This window comes from Pararge aegeria, chromosome 4, assembly GCF_905163445.1.
Source record: "Pararge aegeria chromosome 4, ilParAegt1.1, whole genome shotgun sequence".
Lineage (NCBI taxonomy): Eukaryota > Metazoa > Arthropoda > Insecta > Lepidoptera > Nymphalidae > Pararge > Pararge aegeria.
The window spans coordinates 3,259,714-3,277,038 of NC_053183.1; the positions used below are offsets into that span (position 1 = coordinate 3,259,714).

The following is a 17,325-nucleotide window of genomic DNA, read 5'->3' on the forward strand; positions in this document are numbered from 1 at the left end:
GAGTTATTTACCAGGGTATGCATACAGCAGGAAGATCAATGCAAAAAAATGGCAAAAATAAATCCTCCTCCTATACGAGTTATATATCAATTTTAGGGTAGGCAGTGCTTTTGTGCATGTATGAAGTGCACGCCACTGAGTCCTCCCACTGGGTTATCACTGCTTTCTCATCCTATACATAAAATAAAATTCTTAATGTCATTTCAAGGATGTTTGGAAGCAGGATGCTCTGCTTTCATCTCTTAGTAAAATAATAATAATTGTTAACGGTCATATTAGAGGAGAGCAACTACTGAATTTTTTGTCGAGTTCTTTCCAACAGAATGTGACTTCTGAACCAGTCACTACTAACAGACTGGACAAGATTTTTCTAAAGTGCTAATAAGACCTAATTGAAATAAATGAATTTGAATTTTAACCAGAAGATTACTAAGGGAGTTTTATAGCCAGATTTGAAATAAAGCCATAAGGTCAAACAATACAGTAACCAACACTGGAAGTAGATTAATTTCTTTTATTGAGTTAAGAAATTCGCGATATCATATGCCCCAGGCATTATTAAATTTTATGATTGCTAAAATGTTATAATCTTGCTCTGTTGCAATATAACAGCGAAGGTATGTTATAGGTTTATGACAATGTTACTACTCAAGCAATTGGTTACATGACTCATCAAACAAAAACAAAATATTTTAATTATAACCCCTATGTAAATAAGTTTAAAGCGTAATATTTGCTACAAATACTTATACTGCCATTAATAATGATAAACATAACATTTAAACAGAATTCAGTTAGCATAGTATCATAATTTCTACATACAGCTATTGTTTATTTACGTTCATAATTAATATGTGTTAGATTAACACACAAGCACATATTGAATCTGATCATTGTTCTAGGTAGGAAATGCAAGGCAGATGCAGTAGATTGGTAAAGTCAGTTAAATTTTTGTAATTATCTTCTTCCATTACCCATAAAAAAAGTTTTACTAACATTCTAATTTTAAATTTGAAAAAGAAATAAACAGATACCGCAATAAACAGAAAATTATCAGGGTTACCAATAGAAAGTTTTAAGGATTATTATTATTGCGCTATTTTAAATTACCACAGTTACTGTTGTAACATTTTTATTGCACAGTCTGCGCTGTAACAGTCTACTTTCAGTTTTTAGCAGATTCAAAATGCTGAGTTTATCAATTCAAATGGTTACTCATAGTCAATTCTAGAATTGGGATGGTGCTATATGAAAGGCCCACATTACAAGCCCATATAAGTTATTATATGGGCTTTTAATACAGTAAACAGTAAGTAAGTAAATATTTTTATAAAACCCTATAGTATTGTATTAAATTTTTTATTCAACAGCTTTTTTGGAATATTCATAATTATTTTTATAACTTACTTGTGGACTCGGCAGACATGGTCCTGCCCAGAGAAGCAGCACAGTAGTCCCACAGAATAAATGTTTAGGAGGAGTTAGGTGACAAACACACATACAAAAGAATTATTGTTGTTTTTAGTATTTTTGTTCACCTTTTTACGGTCCTTAAACTCCCACAAATATTTGAAGACCTAAATTGGCCAAATTGGAAAAGCAGTTCTTGTGTTTTAGTGTACCTATGTGAATAAAGAAATATTTCACTTTGACTTTAACTTTGATTTTATTTATTTTAATTGTATACCCACTATACTTATTATAGTGTGATAGTAATATAATATAATTTCTTCACTGTAAGTAAAAGCTTCTTTCCAATATTAAAAATACGCAAGTAATACGGATATTCTAGTGAATATTTAAAACACGCAAAAATACTACAATTGATAAACAGCACTATAGATCGCAACATCTTACTTCCTGATTGATTTCAAGGATACCGATTTCTATTCTATGCCAAAGTCTTATTCGAAACTATTATTTAAAGCTAGAATTTATTGCACAATAAATTATTTACCACACAAACATTTTAATTCAAAATTATAAAACGTGATAAAGAAAATCCTTTGTTCAAAAATCAATAAAAACTCACTTGATTATCTTGGAAGCTATTCGACCACTCAGAGGTCCATGTTTTGACCGCAAACATGTCCGATTTATCATTTATATTGTTTAAAAGTCCAACCACATCCATTTTTGTTTTATTACACTTTTCATTGGAATTTAATCGATTTTTTTTTTTGCACTAACCAAGCTCAATCGACCACCAATCAGCTGTTTCACAAAATTAAAATGACAAATTGGAATTGACATTTATTAAAATGTCTATCTGTTGGTTGTGGAATCGTTGTCATTTCAGGGTGCGAAACTGTCTTGCCTCATGTAGTGTTTGCATACTCTTTGGTATTAAAATAACAACGTAAAATTATAGTTACCCTTTACTACATATATTTTTAAATTGATTCATGAATAATATATGTCATTGATTTAATATGTCAGTATCTAGACTCACTGATATAATAGGTGGTCAGAAAATAATAATGGTTTATAGTTGCTGCCAATAAACAACTTATAAGGAATTTAAATTTGTGGCAAAAATCTTTGCTACGTTAAAATAAACAATCTGATTCTGCCTCTTCACTCCTTTAGTTATTATTGTAATAGAAACATATTAATTAATGTAATAACTGTACCTGCATCAACAATATTATGCCCCGTCCTCACACTCACTGAGTACAGCAGGCGAGCGGTGGGGAGCATGAAACGAGACCTATCGCCTTGACTCGTGCTCACTCGCTTCGCCTCGTCGCCCTTCGCCTAAGAAGACAGTTGTTTGAAAAAGATCAAAGTGATGATAAATAATATTCGGTTTTGGTTTAAAGACATTTATTTCTCAAAGAGAACAATAGTTCATTTACATCAAGAACACAATAATATTTTTAAATTAGTTTAATACAACATCTCAAATCTCAACAAATATACCATAATATTTAAAATAAAAAATAATTGCGGGTGGTTAAAGAAATCGTTTTATTTGGGAGAGGTCACATTTACATAACTGAACGGTTTTTGTACATGTTCAATAACGAGTTTTTTTAATATTGGTAAACTTTTAGTGTCAACGATTATCTCAAGAAAATTAACGTAATTTTTTTTTTCCACAACTGGTCCTAGTTTTAGTTACTAAAAATTTAGATTTACGTTTTTTTGTGGCTGCTAGCGCTCGCCATTCGCCACTTCGATCTATTTCAAAAATCGTTCTCTTGGGCGAGCGTTGAAGCGAGTGTGTACGAGTCGAGGCAAGCGCGCGGCCCTGGTACAGGCTTGCGCCTTGCACTCCTCACCGCTCGCATGCACTCGGCGAGCGTGTGGAAGTGACATTATAGTCACATCATACCTACATTTCATTCTGTTCAAAATGTCAATGTCAAAAATTCTAGACTATCGAATTTCCATTTATTCGAATTTCATGCTCATTATTCATTCTCCTGGGTTCTGTGAACGTCGTGCATTTGAAGTGATATTTTATTTTCTTGTAACGTGTTATTTCCATTGTTTGGTTGAATAGAGAAAGTTCTAGTGATATTTTGGTAGAACTCAAGGTAAAATCAAAACATTACCTTAAATTTTAGATGGTATATACTTAAAAATAAGCTCGTTGACGCAATCTAAAATGGCGTCGCATTAACGCGTGGAATTTTTACATTTTCCAGATGTCTCGCTATCGCGAATGGGACCTCTCTTGCAAGGTTTACGTAGGTAACCTTGGTACGAATGCCTCAAAATATGAAATCGAAAAAGTATTTTCTAAATATGGTACCATCAGGAATGTGTGGGTAGCGAGGAACCCTCCAGGTTTTGCGTTTGTTGAATATGAAGATCCACGCGACGCTGAGGATTCAGTTCGAGGTTTAGACGGCACGTAAGTACCTATATCTTATTTTATTAGCTCATTGCGCTACTGCGAACTTTTAAGTTATTGATCGATTCGAGCAGTGATTAGTGCACTACCTACGCCATATTGCTGCATCGCCATTTTGATTTCACTTTCGATTCGCCAGTCGCTATAGTCGGAAAAATGTAATAGGCCCGTTTTGACATTTGTGCAAGAACATAGAATGTAACTTGGAACAAACTGAAAGAAACAAAAAAATAAAAATCAATTACATACAGTGTTTTAAAAAATACGTAAATTTTTTTGGGACGATAAATAATATGAAAGAACATATCGCGAGTATTCTTTTTGCGCTTACTTCATAGTAGCATGCAATTTATAATTGTTGCGAAACGTTCCGAAAACAGTTACGTTCTCAGTCTTTTTTTTTTTTTATACTAGAGCTGTAACCATTTTTTTACTGAATATCGAAATTAAATATTGTGTAGTTATCTTTACTGCAAAGAATGAGCTTGATTCTCAAAATGGGTTCTAAATAATGAGTCTGAGATGATGTATCTGACCAAGTGGCACATGACTGAAGCGTCCCCGCGCGCGCTGCGCAGTTTTTCGTTCCTCATCTTGTAAAGTTGACTGTGCGCTCGTTTAAGTTTGATATATATTATTTACTATTACGTTAACTATGGCTCTTCTATTTTGGACATTAATTTAAACATAGTGATTTGACTCGATTTTTGTGTTTGTTGTTATATAGTACTAACTCTGTTTCAACATGTTGAAAAGTGGACGTATAATCAACAGCCAGTCACGCGTATTGGTTATGAAGTTAAAGGAATACTTTGAACGAACGAACACTTTACAATACATAATAATATCAATCAAGTACTGATAGATTTATCGTGAGTATCGAGTACAGAGTCTTATGGTTCCATAACTAGTTACGTCGCGATGACAAGTGTCAAAACGGGCCTATTACATTTTTACGACTATAATGAATTTTATGTCTTCGAAACATAATGTATCGTAATAACTTCAGGTTAGGTCATAGTGTATGAGATAATAGTACATTCAATTCCCAGCTTGAGGATGCTTTTGAATTTCATTACAAACATAAGCAAACTACTTATCCCAAATTAACTCTTATGTATACAATTAGATTGAGCCAAGCAGATTGGTAATTTAAAGTATGTTACTGGTACTTAAACGATTAAGTAAACAATTATTAGTAAACAAATTACATACTGAACAGGTATTTAATTAGCTATAACAACCCACATGCCAATATTTCTAATGTGACTGATGGGTTGTCTCTTATGCTAAACTATAGCACTCTGTAACCTTATTGTATACCATTCTATCAACTCAGGTACTCAAAACTAGAACTCTCTCATATTGTAAACTATTTGATTACTACTTTGTTACAGCAAGGTTTGCTGCTAGCATGTGATAAAAAAATGTGTTTGTATTTTTGTATTTATATTTTGCACGCTCCTTAGATCCATTTCATTCTTAATATGAAATGCTTGAGTCATAAGTGTGCTAGAGCATAGTACCTCCACCCTGAGACCGAAATGTGATTTTTCTTGTGAATTTCACTTGTCTTGGAGTGGGGAACATTTTTTTTTATTCCAAAGAAAAACCAACAATTCGTTAATATTTAAAAACTAAAGTACCTATGTGATTTTTTTTTTCATCTGCCTCCACCATTGTACATTCTAATCCTATCTTTGTCCTCGAGGAAGTTAAACACAAGTGTAGCATCATGCAGGCAGTCATCGGTACCATCCAGCTAATAGGCTGATACTGAGTATTGAAATTCCCTGTATGTTCAAGAAGTTATAAACTTGGCACATTTGCTTACATCCTGTTTATGGACACAGGTGACTTCAAGAAACTTTTCTAGGATTAAAAAAAAACTTATTACTGATTTTGATTTTGTAGTCACATTTTCCATTGATTGATTTTTAGACCAGGGAAGCAAATTATGCCCACAGGGTCCTGAACTGTTTTCTGCTCATAATCAAAAAATTATACTGACATAATATTATTGTATTGAAATATTTTGTTTCCAGACGTTGCTGTGGTACCAGAATACGTGTTGAAATGTCTAGTGGAAGAACACGACGTGATCGCAGGTACGCTATGTATTTTTTTATATTCTTGTGTCAAACATTGATATCCATATTGTGCACAGTATAATGCCAACACTTAAAGGATCCCACTTTTTAAGTGTAGTATGAATGGAAGCTTGCACATAATTGGTCTGTTTAGAGATTCAGTGACATTGTAAAAAGAAGTTAGAACAATATATGCAGTATTGTCTTTTGGCCTACCATAATATTTTACAGATATATCTATATCTCTTTAGACTTTAACCGACTAAGTAATCACTTCAATGTTTAACCCAAAAGTATTGGCATTACATATTTAACAAAAGTATTACATAGATTTGAAATACCCTAATTCAATTTACAGAATTCATTGGGGCATATTGGGGGAAGAGAATTTCAAATGTTAAGCAATTTATATAGTTCATTAGTTCAGATTGTAATAAAGTGCAAATTTCAATGCTCTAGTGATGCTGGAATCTAAACAACCTCAATCAATGTGTGTAACGCATTGAAATTTATACTTAATTTGATTTGATAAGTTTTTATATTAACATTTAAAATCCTTTTCCCCTGGCCCATAGGATTTGCTTTTTTTTATAGTATAACATTAATTTTTTGGTAGTTTGTTACTTTAACTTAAAAAATGGAGCAACTAAATGTGGTGGGTGTTGGAACGTTTGCAGGTCCATTTTATCAACCAACCACCAACACACCAACGACCTCACCACATCTGTTCACCACAACTACGGCTTCTTTACCGATAAGACATCCGCGACCGTCGCTCGCAACACCCCGCTCTGCGATCGGCTCACCAACCTACGATGCGCAACTGAAGCCTCCGCCAACAGCGTCCCCACAATCCTCCTAACAGCTATAACCTAATCCTGAGACCTGAATAAACCTGGACCCAACCTACTATCGAGTGCCACACAGTAGGAACCTACATCCTGATTGTCATTGCAAACTCCTGAAGCTTCGCGACTGCACACTTACGTCGTCACCGGGGCACAGAATACTCAACTTGTGGCGTACTACAACCATCCGCCCGCAATTCGTTCTCGAAACTTCCGGTTAAAGTCACCATTTGAAGATCACATTGAAAGTTGCTCCGCCTCGGTATACAAACCCCCTTCGGCCTCACAGCAGCCCTCACAACGATCGACGACCAACAAGGCTCACCAAGTCTCGGTACTTTTTGAATCCTTTACTTAGCACTGCCTTATTATACTTGTATCTAGTACTAGCAAAAAAGGGCGTTTTGGAGCAAATTTATATATTAAAACAAGTTTATAAAAGTTAATATTTATAGATTTTCGTTTGTACTATTTGAATATTGAGTTGTTTGCTGATGTTTTACTGTAGGTACCAGTTAATGTAGTAGTTTAATATGATGCCCCCTTTACACTATCCCAAGGAAAATGTTAAAACTGACAGATGATATTTTAATTGACTAAAAATCAGTAACATTTTAAGGAACCATGAAGTGCTATTCAAACTTACTTAAAACTATAATTGACGTTCATAAAATACGTACGTAAACAGAGGTTTAAAATTGGCTTGTCTACCGGTACTATAAAAAGTGATGTAAAAAGAATTTAATTGTAAAAAAAAACTATGCGTAATTTATGGACGTAAAAAACCAAAAAGACCTATATTCACGAATTAATTATATCTATAATAATCCACAGAACACGCAGTCGTAGCCCTCGCAGGCGATCGTACTCGCGCGGACGTTCGGGTTCGCCGCGCCGTTCGCCTTCGATTCGCCGTCGTTCGCCCTCCGTGCGTCGCTCGCGGTCGCGCGACCGTCGCAGCCGATCCGATAGCAAGAACAGGTACATAAGTCCCGCGAAAAGCCTCACTCGACGCGCGTCGCGATCGCTGTCACGACCACGAAGCAGATCTAACAGCAGGAACAGGTAATGAACTTAACACTAACGGTATAATTTAAGATCAGCTTTTTTAAAACCGATCATTTTCAAGCTGAACGTCAGCAAAAACTCCCTTATGCCTCGGGCGCGGGCCAGTAATATCAGGTATACATATTACTTGATTCATTTGTAGAATTCTTTTGAATCTCTCATCTTGTTTGTTTCCAGTCTCTTATCTTATTTATGTGTTTAGGGTCTGTGAAACTATTACATACAGAAAATATGATATTAGTGAAGTTTTAAATATCACTGACATACTCTTAACAGGTTAGCCCCCTACCAATTAGATCCACCATTCCGTTTTGCGATTGGGTGATAATAAGGCTACATTTGGATGACGTGAAAGCCGCGTTGCCGCATTCTTTAATGACATATAAAAACTAAATAAAAACTATTATCAACACATTAAATTTATTAGCATCACCTAATCGCGCAGTCCGCGTTGTTGCTGCATGGAAAGCAGATTGCGCGGAAATGATCAGAATGTTACCGGATTCAATAGAGCTTCTTTCTAGACCAACGCTTAAAAGACAGTTTGAAGAACAATAACTAAATAAATAAATAAACATCCTCTCAAAAACTTTGACATCTTTTCAACGTCTCTACTTATATTTATAATTTCTGTTCATAATATCTAACATATTATCTATATTTTTTTTGTCATCAGTATTTTTTTTTACCACGCTGACACTCGTTTTCTCGAACATCTTGCTGATAGGCTGATAATAAATAAAAGCTTTACCCTATAGGTATAGGTTCGCCTTTTGTAAGCCAGTTTATGGTTGTGCAAGAAAAAAACTTTTGTTGTAAATCAGACAACAATAACATAAATTTTTCTTTCCACAATTGATATTAATAATTGTTGTTGTTAAACACCATTTAACGTATATGCGGAAAGGCGGGGCGACCGCGCAATAATATTCGCGTCGTCTAATTGCAGCTTAATGAAATTATTTGAAGTGAATGTTTATTAATGATAATATTTTTTTTTTATTTTCAGATACTAAGCTAACGTTAGTGGTAAAAGACTGGACTATGATAATGAACTGTAAAAATAGTGTAAAAGAGATTTGTGTGCATGTGTGTGTGCTTATTACATAAAATGTTTTCATTCTCAATACTTGCAGCTTGTAACATTTGAACTCTTGTAAAGATCAAAATTGCGTTTCTATTCGTATTATTTATGTTATTTCTAGTACCTGTTGTACAATTATTAGTATAAGACGAAGAATTAAAATAAAGAGATTTTAAGTATATTTGTGTAAAAGTTTTATTTATAACAAACAATATTATAATTTTGTCAGATAATAAATATTCTCACAATAGTCACAACCGTACATAACATACAGGATTTTCTTTAACGGTTTTTTTTTAATGTTTTAGTACGGGGCCCTGGTTTACCTACTGTCCACCTTTTTTTTTTGTTTCATTCATAGCGGCCATCGGAAAAACCTATTTATATGCGAGACCGGGACCGGGATAACTGGGTTAATTAATCAATACCTTACACCAATAAGTCATGAGAGGAAATCCTCTGAAACATCATATACGATAATCTAGTAAAAAAAAAGTGGACAAGTGGGTAACCAAAATATTCAAACCCTTTGTCTAAGAAAAAGCATTGATTTATGAAATATTAAAAAAGCTTATCGAGAGATGAGCTTGAACAGTGATTTTTTGTAACATGTCATATTATAATGTTCTTCTTTGGGTAAACGGCTTTTTGTCATGCCGGCACGACATAGTTTACTTCGCCAATGTGGAGTGGGTAGCTAATGTTCATTTATGCCCTATATTTTCGCCTGACCGCTCCAAAATTAACTGCCAGTTATTCTACACTACTTAGATATAAAAGGATCGATACAGTGTATCGACATATTTTTACATTTAATTCCTACCCTAACGCAATGATGGGAGAAGCGGCCCGATTGTCTTTTTAATAGAGCCAAAAAGGCTTATATAAGTGAGATTTGGATAGAATTTAATAACAACAGTTCACATCCTGGAGAGTACTTTTTTTAGCATTGTTAATAATTGCCAGCAAATTGTTTCAATTTAACAATAAAACAGTCATTACAATAAGATTGGAAGAAATCTAAATGTATTCTTTTTTATAATTATCAATGATATTTCACCTATCTTTTTTATATATACTAGATTTGATACTGTCTTTATAATTAATGGGTTGCTGTTTTCTTCCAGTGAAGAAATCAAAATACAAATATGTACCAGCTATAACAAACACAGTTCCTATAACATGTAAAATGGTCAGATTATTCTTAAAAACAATGGAGGATATTATAAGAGATACAAATTTTCTTAATGTTAAAATAAATGTTACGGTTGTGGAACTTTCTCTAGTTGCCAGTTCGTGGACGGAATGTGTACAGTAAAATTGAGATATAATATTAATAAATAGGATTAGCCAAAGGGTAGAAGATAGGTTAGTTGCTATATAATGTAGTTGAGAGTATATACCCAAGAACAGTGGTAATGGCAGCATATGAGTGTAGAACAGCATCTGAAAAAATTTAATGGTTAATCAAAAGCATAGTTTGAAAAGAAATTGTTTAGTATCTCTACAGTATTTTAAGTCATACGGGGTGACAGGGGGTGGGGGAGGAATATTACAAAGAACTGGCAGTAGCATCGTGTTTACTATGCTACTACTACCATGATACCATCTACGGCAATCTCCAACCCATCTGCCCAGTAAGGTGAATATGAGCAAACCCTTCCATTGGGACAGGCTTTAGTCCAGTAATAAACTTTTATAGGCATTTTGATGAATATAATAAGTCAATCAGTATTTCATCATCATTATATCAACCAATTACCGACCCACTACAGGGCACGGGTCTCCTACCACAATGGTCCAGTGCAGATTGGTGACACCACTCACCTTTGAGAACATTAATGAGAACTCACAGGAATGCAGGTTTCCTCACAATGTTTTCCTTAACAGTTGAAGCAAGTGATATTTTCATTACTTAAAAACCCAAGTCATGAATGGGGGATGAAAGTTTATTTCTAAGAACACACTAAAATCATTAAATATTCATCCAATTAAAATAATATATTTGCATTTGGTAACCCAATTCTTGAGAAAGAATATATGGTTTAACATCATTCTACAACCAACTTTTTGTGTTGGAGTATATTGTGTAGTGATAGTGAAAGTAAATTGGTATGGAAAACTTATCAGAAGTAGATTGAGTTGACAACTTTCAGTAGGTAATTGAGAGTGATTCTGTATTGTCTGTTATTGTCCATCTCTTGAAACTTTACTAAATTATATGGGACTGAAGGTCACAAAAAAAAAATTACATCTAAATGCTTATAGTCTTCCAACCGAAAAATGCTTACTTCTTCAGGATGTTTTCCAAATTTTCTAAAAAGAATCTCCTGCTGTAATCCAGTTAAAGCTCCAACTATCAACATAATCAGCAATATGGTAACACCCAAACACCAATGCAGGTAGTTTCCCTTTCTCTCCTCAACAACAGTAGCTCCTCCATACATTGCAAGTGATACTCCAATGCTTATTATTACAGATCCGATAAGCGCTTTTGTTCTTGGCCTTTGTTTTTTTGCATACCAACTTACTAACATACTGGCTGGTGATGAGGCAGACCTGAGGAAACCATTTTATAAAACAATTTAAACTCAATTTTGTCTTGACTTATAATATGTATCTTTCAATACCTTTAAGTTTAAGTTAAAGATAACCTTTTTTTTCTTTTAGAGTAATGCAAATATAATTAATAGCCACTGTACAATGAAAGACTGTCATTGAACTGTTAAATGCTTTGAGACTACCAAAAGTAATATTCAAAAAAACAAATTTCATAAGTTATTTTTGAGCTGGTGTTTAAGACTTTTTTGTTTTTTTATGTAATTTGTTTTAAACTTAATACTCTGCAGTTTTTAACAAAATGCAGAGTATCTCACGTACCTACCATGCTGCTCCAATGTGGGTGGCCCATGATTATAATCAAATTTGAGTGATGGTATGCGGGACCAATGTCTTTACAAGCTTTTTTTAGCTCTGGGCTGAGGCCTTAAAATAAAACACCAATCAAGGACTTTGTGATCCACATTCAATTATGATAACCATTAAACCAAGCAGTTGGGTCTTTTATTAGATACGTCAAGTTAAAGGGACACTGCACCACATCTATCTTTTATAATAGTTTTAATCTTGTCTTGACTTGTCCATTTAAGTGTAATGTACTGACTAACACAAGTGGAGTGTCGACTGCAGATCAGAATAGTTGTCACTACTCCTCCTCATCCAGCAGGTTAAGTATGACTACTAATACCATCTACTGCAATCACTAACCCATCTACCCAGCATGGTGATTATAGGCAAACCCTTCCGTAAAGAGGCTTTTAGTACAACAGGCTATTGATGACTCAAATAAGTATATATATCAAATTAGTTATAATCACCTTATGATCATGTGAAGTGTAGAGGGCACATGCAAAGCGTAAACATAATTATTGGCCACACTTGTTACAAAAAATAATGATATTAATATGAAATACTCTTTAAGGGGAATTTGAGGCTTAAGCTGTAAAAAAAACATACAATTACTTAGAACTAACTTGCAGGCAGTACAAAATCATTTTACTACTTAAAGTTATAATTTATTGGAACATGATACGATGACAAAAATTATAACGCACGAAAATACTTTGCAAAATGTTTTTGTTTAAAAGTGTCTTACCATACGAGATTTTAAAGTTGCAAGCCCTTGTAAGGCTATGAAGAAAAATTGGAGAAACGTTACAAAATTTGCACTGTCTGGTGCCTTCTCCATCATAATTTCCATGAGAAAAGAGCTCGCACAACATCCAGCAAAAACTTTAGTCATATTTTTAAAATATGACATTGTTATTTATTTTTAGCATACGGTCACTACATACGTGCTTATTTGTTGAACTTGGACGTTCGGAATAAATGTTTACCACATGCTTTTACGCAATTTAGTCTACTTTCGGAACATTTTTGAATTTAGATTTTAGCCCATTGCCGCCACGCCACGACAACAGCAAACATCTTTTTGACTTTGACACAGACGACAGAGTGACAGACTGGAGATGCGAAAAAAAAAACGATTTATATTTTAATTGATTAATTAATTTTGTTTCAAAAATAGTCGTATGATTCCTACCCATGTGGTTAATATTCTATCAATACGACTATCTTCTATCAATATGGTTCTGATCCATATAACTTGAACTTAAACTAAATTGACAGGTTGTAATTGCTACCCTTTAACATAGAAAAAAGGGTGGCACTACTTTTAATGTGTTTATTTAGATTATTAGTGGTAGCAAAATTAATTTTAATGAATTGAAATGAAATGAAAATGACAACAAAATGAAAATTAACATAAATTGTCTATTTACCATATAATTTTTTTTTAGAATACTACTCGAAAAATAGACGATATTTTAATCGATTTTTGTTCTTATCGCTAATAACGCTCTATTTTTTTTTTTGGATAGGCTTAAAAAGTATCGGTGGTTATACTCATTACTCTGGAGTTCTATTATTCCCGATCAATATAGCTTTGTGTAAAAAGTCGTCTGGGAAGGAAACATTTGACCAATCACAGCGCGATAGTAGTGTATTTTAGTGAAATTTCACTATATCGGTCTGTTCATACGTCTGCATGTGTAAGAAGCTAAAGATTTCTGAAAAAACAAACGCTGTTAATTTATATACATAAAATTCACTGAAAATGAAATGATGATAAAAGGAAGGCCTATCTTGGAGAAAATAATAACTCAGTGTATTGAAAAATTATTATTTGTTTACTTGTTCATACAGAATAATATGTTACTATCGTCGTAAAACTAAGAATATCATAAATTCTTCTTTGTTCTCAGATAAATTCTGAAATTAAATGACAAACATAATGAGGTGATAGCATAGTTCGATCCCTGGCAAGCACCTATTACTTTTTGGAGTTATTTGTGCTTTTTATTTAGCCAAGCTAAAGTACTTTGAGTTATCTAATTTTCGAAAGTACAGTTGTCGATAACGACCTGCTACGGCGTCACCGGGGGAGAGCTAGCGAGAACGTAAGCTCGCCAAGAGTAGAGCCCCAGGGTTAAGCGACATCGTAGGGGAAGTAATTCGAAACTGCGCCCGTAATTATATCACACCCACCGGCACAAAATTATAAACATTACTTGTGAATTAAATTTGTATTAATTATTTCTTGAATTATTAGCATATTATTATGAATTTAAATCAGTATTATTTTATTTCTTTAACTTCTTTATTATTAGTTTGGCCATCCAAAGGGGCAATGCTGCCAGCATCTTAGTAACTGTGCCTCGCTGCGGTGGTTTCGAGGATGTTTCAGATTTTATTTAGTTTTAAATAGTTTATTTTAGGTTATATTTATAAAACAATTATTTAAAGGCAAATATCATGTCATAGTTATCAAACGTTTATTTATTTAACCACTGTACAAAATTACTGTAAAAAGTAATTGCAGATCATGTTTTATAACTATGAAAATATTTAAAATATATCTAAAACCGCAGCGAGGCATAAATTATAAAAGGCATTATATTATTGAATTCTTTTTAAAATAGGTTTTGAATTTCCTTTTTGTAGCTGTAAAGCGTTTTTTCCTCATATTTTACTGCAATAATCTAGTGATGTTAATTTCTCTCATCTAATTCGCACTTGGCTTATTTTTTGCTGCTGAAGCGCACTGCAGGGAATCGATCCCGGAACCTTACGCTTATAAGAACAGACAACTTATTTAAAATAAATATACTACAACAATCAACAGCCATCTCGCCATAAACTAAGCGTAGCTTGTGTTATGGATACTAAGATACCTGATGAATATTTTTATGAATATCCCCATCCCTACTTATAAATGTCAATGTAAGTTTGTTTGTTTGCTATCACGCAAAAACTACTTAACCGATCCTCATGAAACTTTGTGCTCATATTCTTGGAAGTGCGAGAAGTAATATAGGATATTTTATCCCGACATTAAACTCGGTTCCTTTGGGAGAGGGTATGAAAGTGTTTGACGATTTTACACAATAACTCCGAAAAATTATAACCAATTTAAATAATATTTTTTTTACTATAGAGGTTATAATATGTGTTAAATTTTGCCCAAACTGTGTAGATCTGATGAATGTGGTTGGAGATAGAGGACAGAACTCAGCTGACAGCAGCAAACCCCTCATTTAAGGCTTAGCGATATATACTTAATTTTTTTTAGAACTACAACTAAATTGAATGCCATATCAAAAAACAAAATCAAACGCAGACGAAGTCGCGGGCAACAGCTAGTAATACATATAAATACTTATAATATACAGAAAAAGACCCAGACTCTGAAACACATTCATGTTCATCACAAAAAAATTTTCTTCCTTCTTTGACTCAGAAAGCAGGGTCGCTGCCAACTGCGCCAACCGGCTCACATTTTAGATATTGATATTTCTTTCTTTTCCATTTAAGTTCTTGTTCTCTTGACCGCATACAATAGTCAAAAAAAAATAAACAGCAGGGGTTTTTCACACTTTAGCTGACAGCACCTCTCAAATGTCAGAACGTGAAAATACACAGCATATGTGGGATTAGGTTATGCGGTTCATAAGCTATTCGCACATATGCCATGTATAAATTAAGGCATATAATGTCAAAAATTGCCTTAAAATAAATTGTATATATAAGTATAATCTTGGAAAGTAGAAAAAAGTCCACTTTATTTCTACCCTTACCCTAATTTCTGGCTATAATATAACTGAGGCTTATAGTTTAAAATATAGCTGCCATACCTCACCAGAGTGCACAAAATACAGACAGACACACTCGCACACAACACACACACGTATACACACACGTGCGCTCGTGCGCACCCACTCACACACACACACATATAAACACATCATACACACCAACACACGCTACTCAATCGTTTTTATTTTTTAATTGTATCTTGTCTTTGCTATGGAAGAGTGAGGCCTCCCGGTACAGGTATTTTGATGCTTACTAGGAGGTCTCCTCAACATCTCATTTACTATGCCATACTACCCACCTGCTAACCGGCTAACTTGAGGTGAAATACAAAAAAACGGTGCGAATTGAAAGCATTGAGTTAAAAAGAGAGATAATAATATTGTTCCTATAAAATATGAAGACAATTCACATTTTAGATTTGAGATGGCTCGATTTTTAAGTAAGTTTTAAAAAGGTTCTGTATTTTAGGTTTTTGTAGTTTTGCTGACATGACTTTAGCTTCAATTAAATGTAGCTCCCTCAAAGCCCCTGGTCGAATTCATTTGCCAACAAAGCGGTTTCCTTCACAGATTACATCCGCCGACCGCTCAGTGCACTTCGCTCAGCCATACATTCCATTTTCAATTCCCGCCGTTAGCCTAGACGCTTCGAAGAGAGCGGACGTGTTGAATACGCGCAGCAATGATTCCATACGATATCGTATGTAAACGTATCGTAAGTTTAACTTAGTTATTTCCGAAATGTAACTGTTTCCTTTTACCGTGAATAAAATTTAACAGTTCTTTTTTCTAAAGTGTTCTTTAATATGAATTATACAAGTGTTAATAAACGTAAAGGGGCAGTGCCAAAATAATTTTACTGTTCGTTTTTGTTTTCACTGTCGGTGCACGATGCAAGACGTTCTGAATTTTTATATTGATAATGTTTCTATGTTGAAAGTGTGCTATTTGGTACTTTTGGCAACATGTTAACGGGATTGTTGGTGTTTGTTCTTCTTTTCCTTCACGCTTTGCAATTTGGTAAGTTGAAATTTTGCGATTCTTATAATCTATTTTTTATTTTTTTTTCTACTACCAACCCTTCTAATACATTGCATTTTAAATAGTCATATATAAAGGACTCCCTACACTTTCCGATCGGTGACGGATCTGCACTTTATCAAAACTCTACAATGGGTAGATACGTAAAGACATTTTTAGTTATTCCTGAAGCTCGCTGTCTAAATTTTATAAAAATAGGCATAAAATATTTATAAATTACTAATATATTATTAAAATTATACATTTTGCGGTTGGCAATAATGACAGCTGACAATAAAACTGTATGCTAAAAAACAATTGTTGTTCGGTAACTGGATTAGAAGATGAAGGAAGTGACAAAGTACCTAAGTACTTTCTTCATCTTGTTATTCCGTCCTGTATGACCTATCCAGCCGTCAGAAGGTGTAGCGAGTTCATAAGTTATTATGTCTGCATCTTTACTTCTTTACCATAAATTTGCTAGTCATTAATGTAAAAAGAACCTACATAAATTTAAAAGTCTGAACGAGACTGGAAATTAAAACACGGGTTGGGTATCCGGTACTTGATTTTACATATGTTTTTTGCTTAGGAGCTTTGTCTGGGTTAAACTTGGTCCATATACACTGTTTTTGGATTT

At 33.8% G+C, this 17,325-nt stretch overlaps 4 protein-coding genes and 1 non-coding gene across 18 annotated transcripts in view; 3 read left to right on the forward strand and 2 right to left on the reverse strand.

Moving 5' to 3' along the window:
• The window catches only part of LOC120637602 (neuropathy target esterase sws), a 49,497-nt gene extending 47,287 nt beyond the window's left edge, over positions 1-2,210 (reverse strand). For all 12 annotated transcript variants that reach the window (XM_039909483.1, XM_039909481.1, XM_039909473.1 and 9 more), the window contains exon 1: positions 2,033-2,210. In XM_039909483.1, the coding sequence (XP_039765417.1) occupies positions 2,033-2,134 (102 nt within the window). In that variant the 5' untranslated portion in view covers positions 2,135-2,210. The remainder of the gene's footprint in view (positions 1-2,032) is intronic.
• A 1,179-nt stretch (positions 2,211-3,389) lies between these two features.
• On the forward strand, positions 3,390-9,133 carry LOC120637703 (RNA-binding protein 1-like). 3 transcript variants are annotated; one of them, XR_005659448.1, is made up of 5 exons: positions 3,390-3,542; positions 3,654-3,862; positions 5,908-5,970; positions 6,630-7,134; positions 7,635-7,769. XR_005659448.1 is itself a non-coding variant. In XM_039909657.1 (5 exons), the coding sequence occupies exons 2-5, from the start codon at positions 3,654-3,656 to the stop codon at positions 8,882-8,884; spliced, it is 510 nt and encodes a 169-aa protein (XP_039765591.1). In that variant the 5' UTR covers positions 3,390-3,542; the 3' UTR covers positions 8,885-9,133. The 3 variants fall into 3 exon arrangements, 2 of the variants coding, with proteins under 2 accessions (XP_039765591.1, XP_039765592.1); XM_039909657.1 differs by lacking the exon at positions 6,630-7,134 and adding an exon at positions 8,878-9,133 and having other exon boundaries at positions 7,635-7,865; XM_039909658.1 differs by lacking the exon at positions 6,630-7,134 and adding an exon at positions 8,878-9,133 and having other exon boundaries at positions 7,635-7,781.
• Positions 5,318-5,452, forward strand: LOC120623567. Its single transcript, XR_005658723.1, has one exon. It is a non-coding gene; the product is annotated as a small nucleolar RNA SNORA53 (small nucleolar RNA).
• LOC120637701 (UDP-xylose and UDP-N-acetylglucosamine transporter-like) lies at positions 9,130-12,962 on the reverse strand. The gene is made up of 4 exons (XM_039909656.1): positions 12,608-12,962; positions 12,330-12,451; positions 11,244-11,511; positions 9,130-10,398 (listed from the first exon to the last, which is right to left on the reverse strand). Exons 1-4 carry the CDS (start codon positions 12,770-12,772, stop codon positions 10,009-10,011), a joined length of 945 nt encoding a protein of 314 aa, XP_039765590.1. The 5' UTR covers positions 12,773-12,962; the 3' UTR covers positions 9,130-10,008.
• A 3,326-nt stretch (positions 12,963-16,288) lies between these two features.
• The window catches only part of LOC120637790, a 99,476-nt gene continuing 98,439 nt past the window's right edge, over positions 16,289-17,325 (forward strand). Inside the window, exon 1 of the mRNA XM_039909805.1 lies at positions 16,289-16,685. Within this exon, the coding sequence (XP_039765739.1) occupies positions 16,631-16,685 (55 nt within the window). The 5' untranslated portion in view covers positions 16,289-16,630. The remainder of the gene's footprint in view (positions 16,686-17,325) is intronic.

Bases quoted from the DNA above. Each gene is read 5' to 3' on its own strand.
- LOC120637701 (XM_039909656.1), bottom strand. From the start codon at position 12,772: ATGTCATATTTTAAAAATATGACTAAAGTTTTTGCTGGATGTTGTGCG. The intron at 12,452-12,607 runs GTAAGACACTTT...TTTTTTTTACAG, and splicing joins CAACTTTAAAATCTCGTATG to CTTAAGCCTCAAATTCCCCT. The intron at 10,399-11,243 runs GTAAGCATTTTT...AAATTTTTTCAG, and splicing joins TTGGAAAACATCCTGAAGAA to ATGCTGTTCTACACTCATAT.
- LOC120637703 (XM_039909657.1), top strand. From the start codon at position 3,654: ATGTCTCGCTATCGCGAATGGGACCTCTCTTGCAAGGTTTACGTAGGT. The intron at 3,863-5,907 runs GTAAGTACCTAT...TTTTGTTTCCAG, and splicing joins GTTCGAGGTTTAGACGGCAC to ACGTTGCTGTGGTACCAGAA. The intron at 5,971-7,634 runs GTACGCTATGTA...AATAATCCACAG, and splicing joins AGAACACGACGTGATCGCAG to AACACGCAGTCGTAGCCCTC.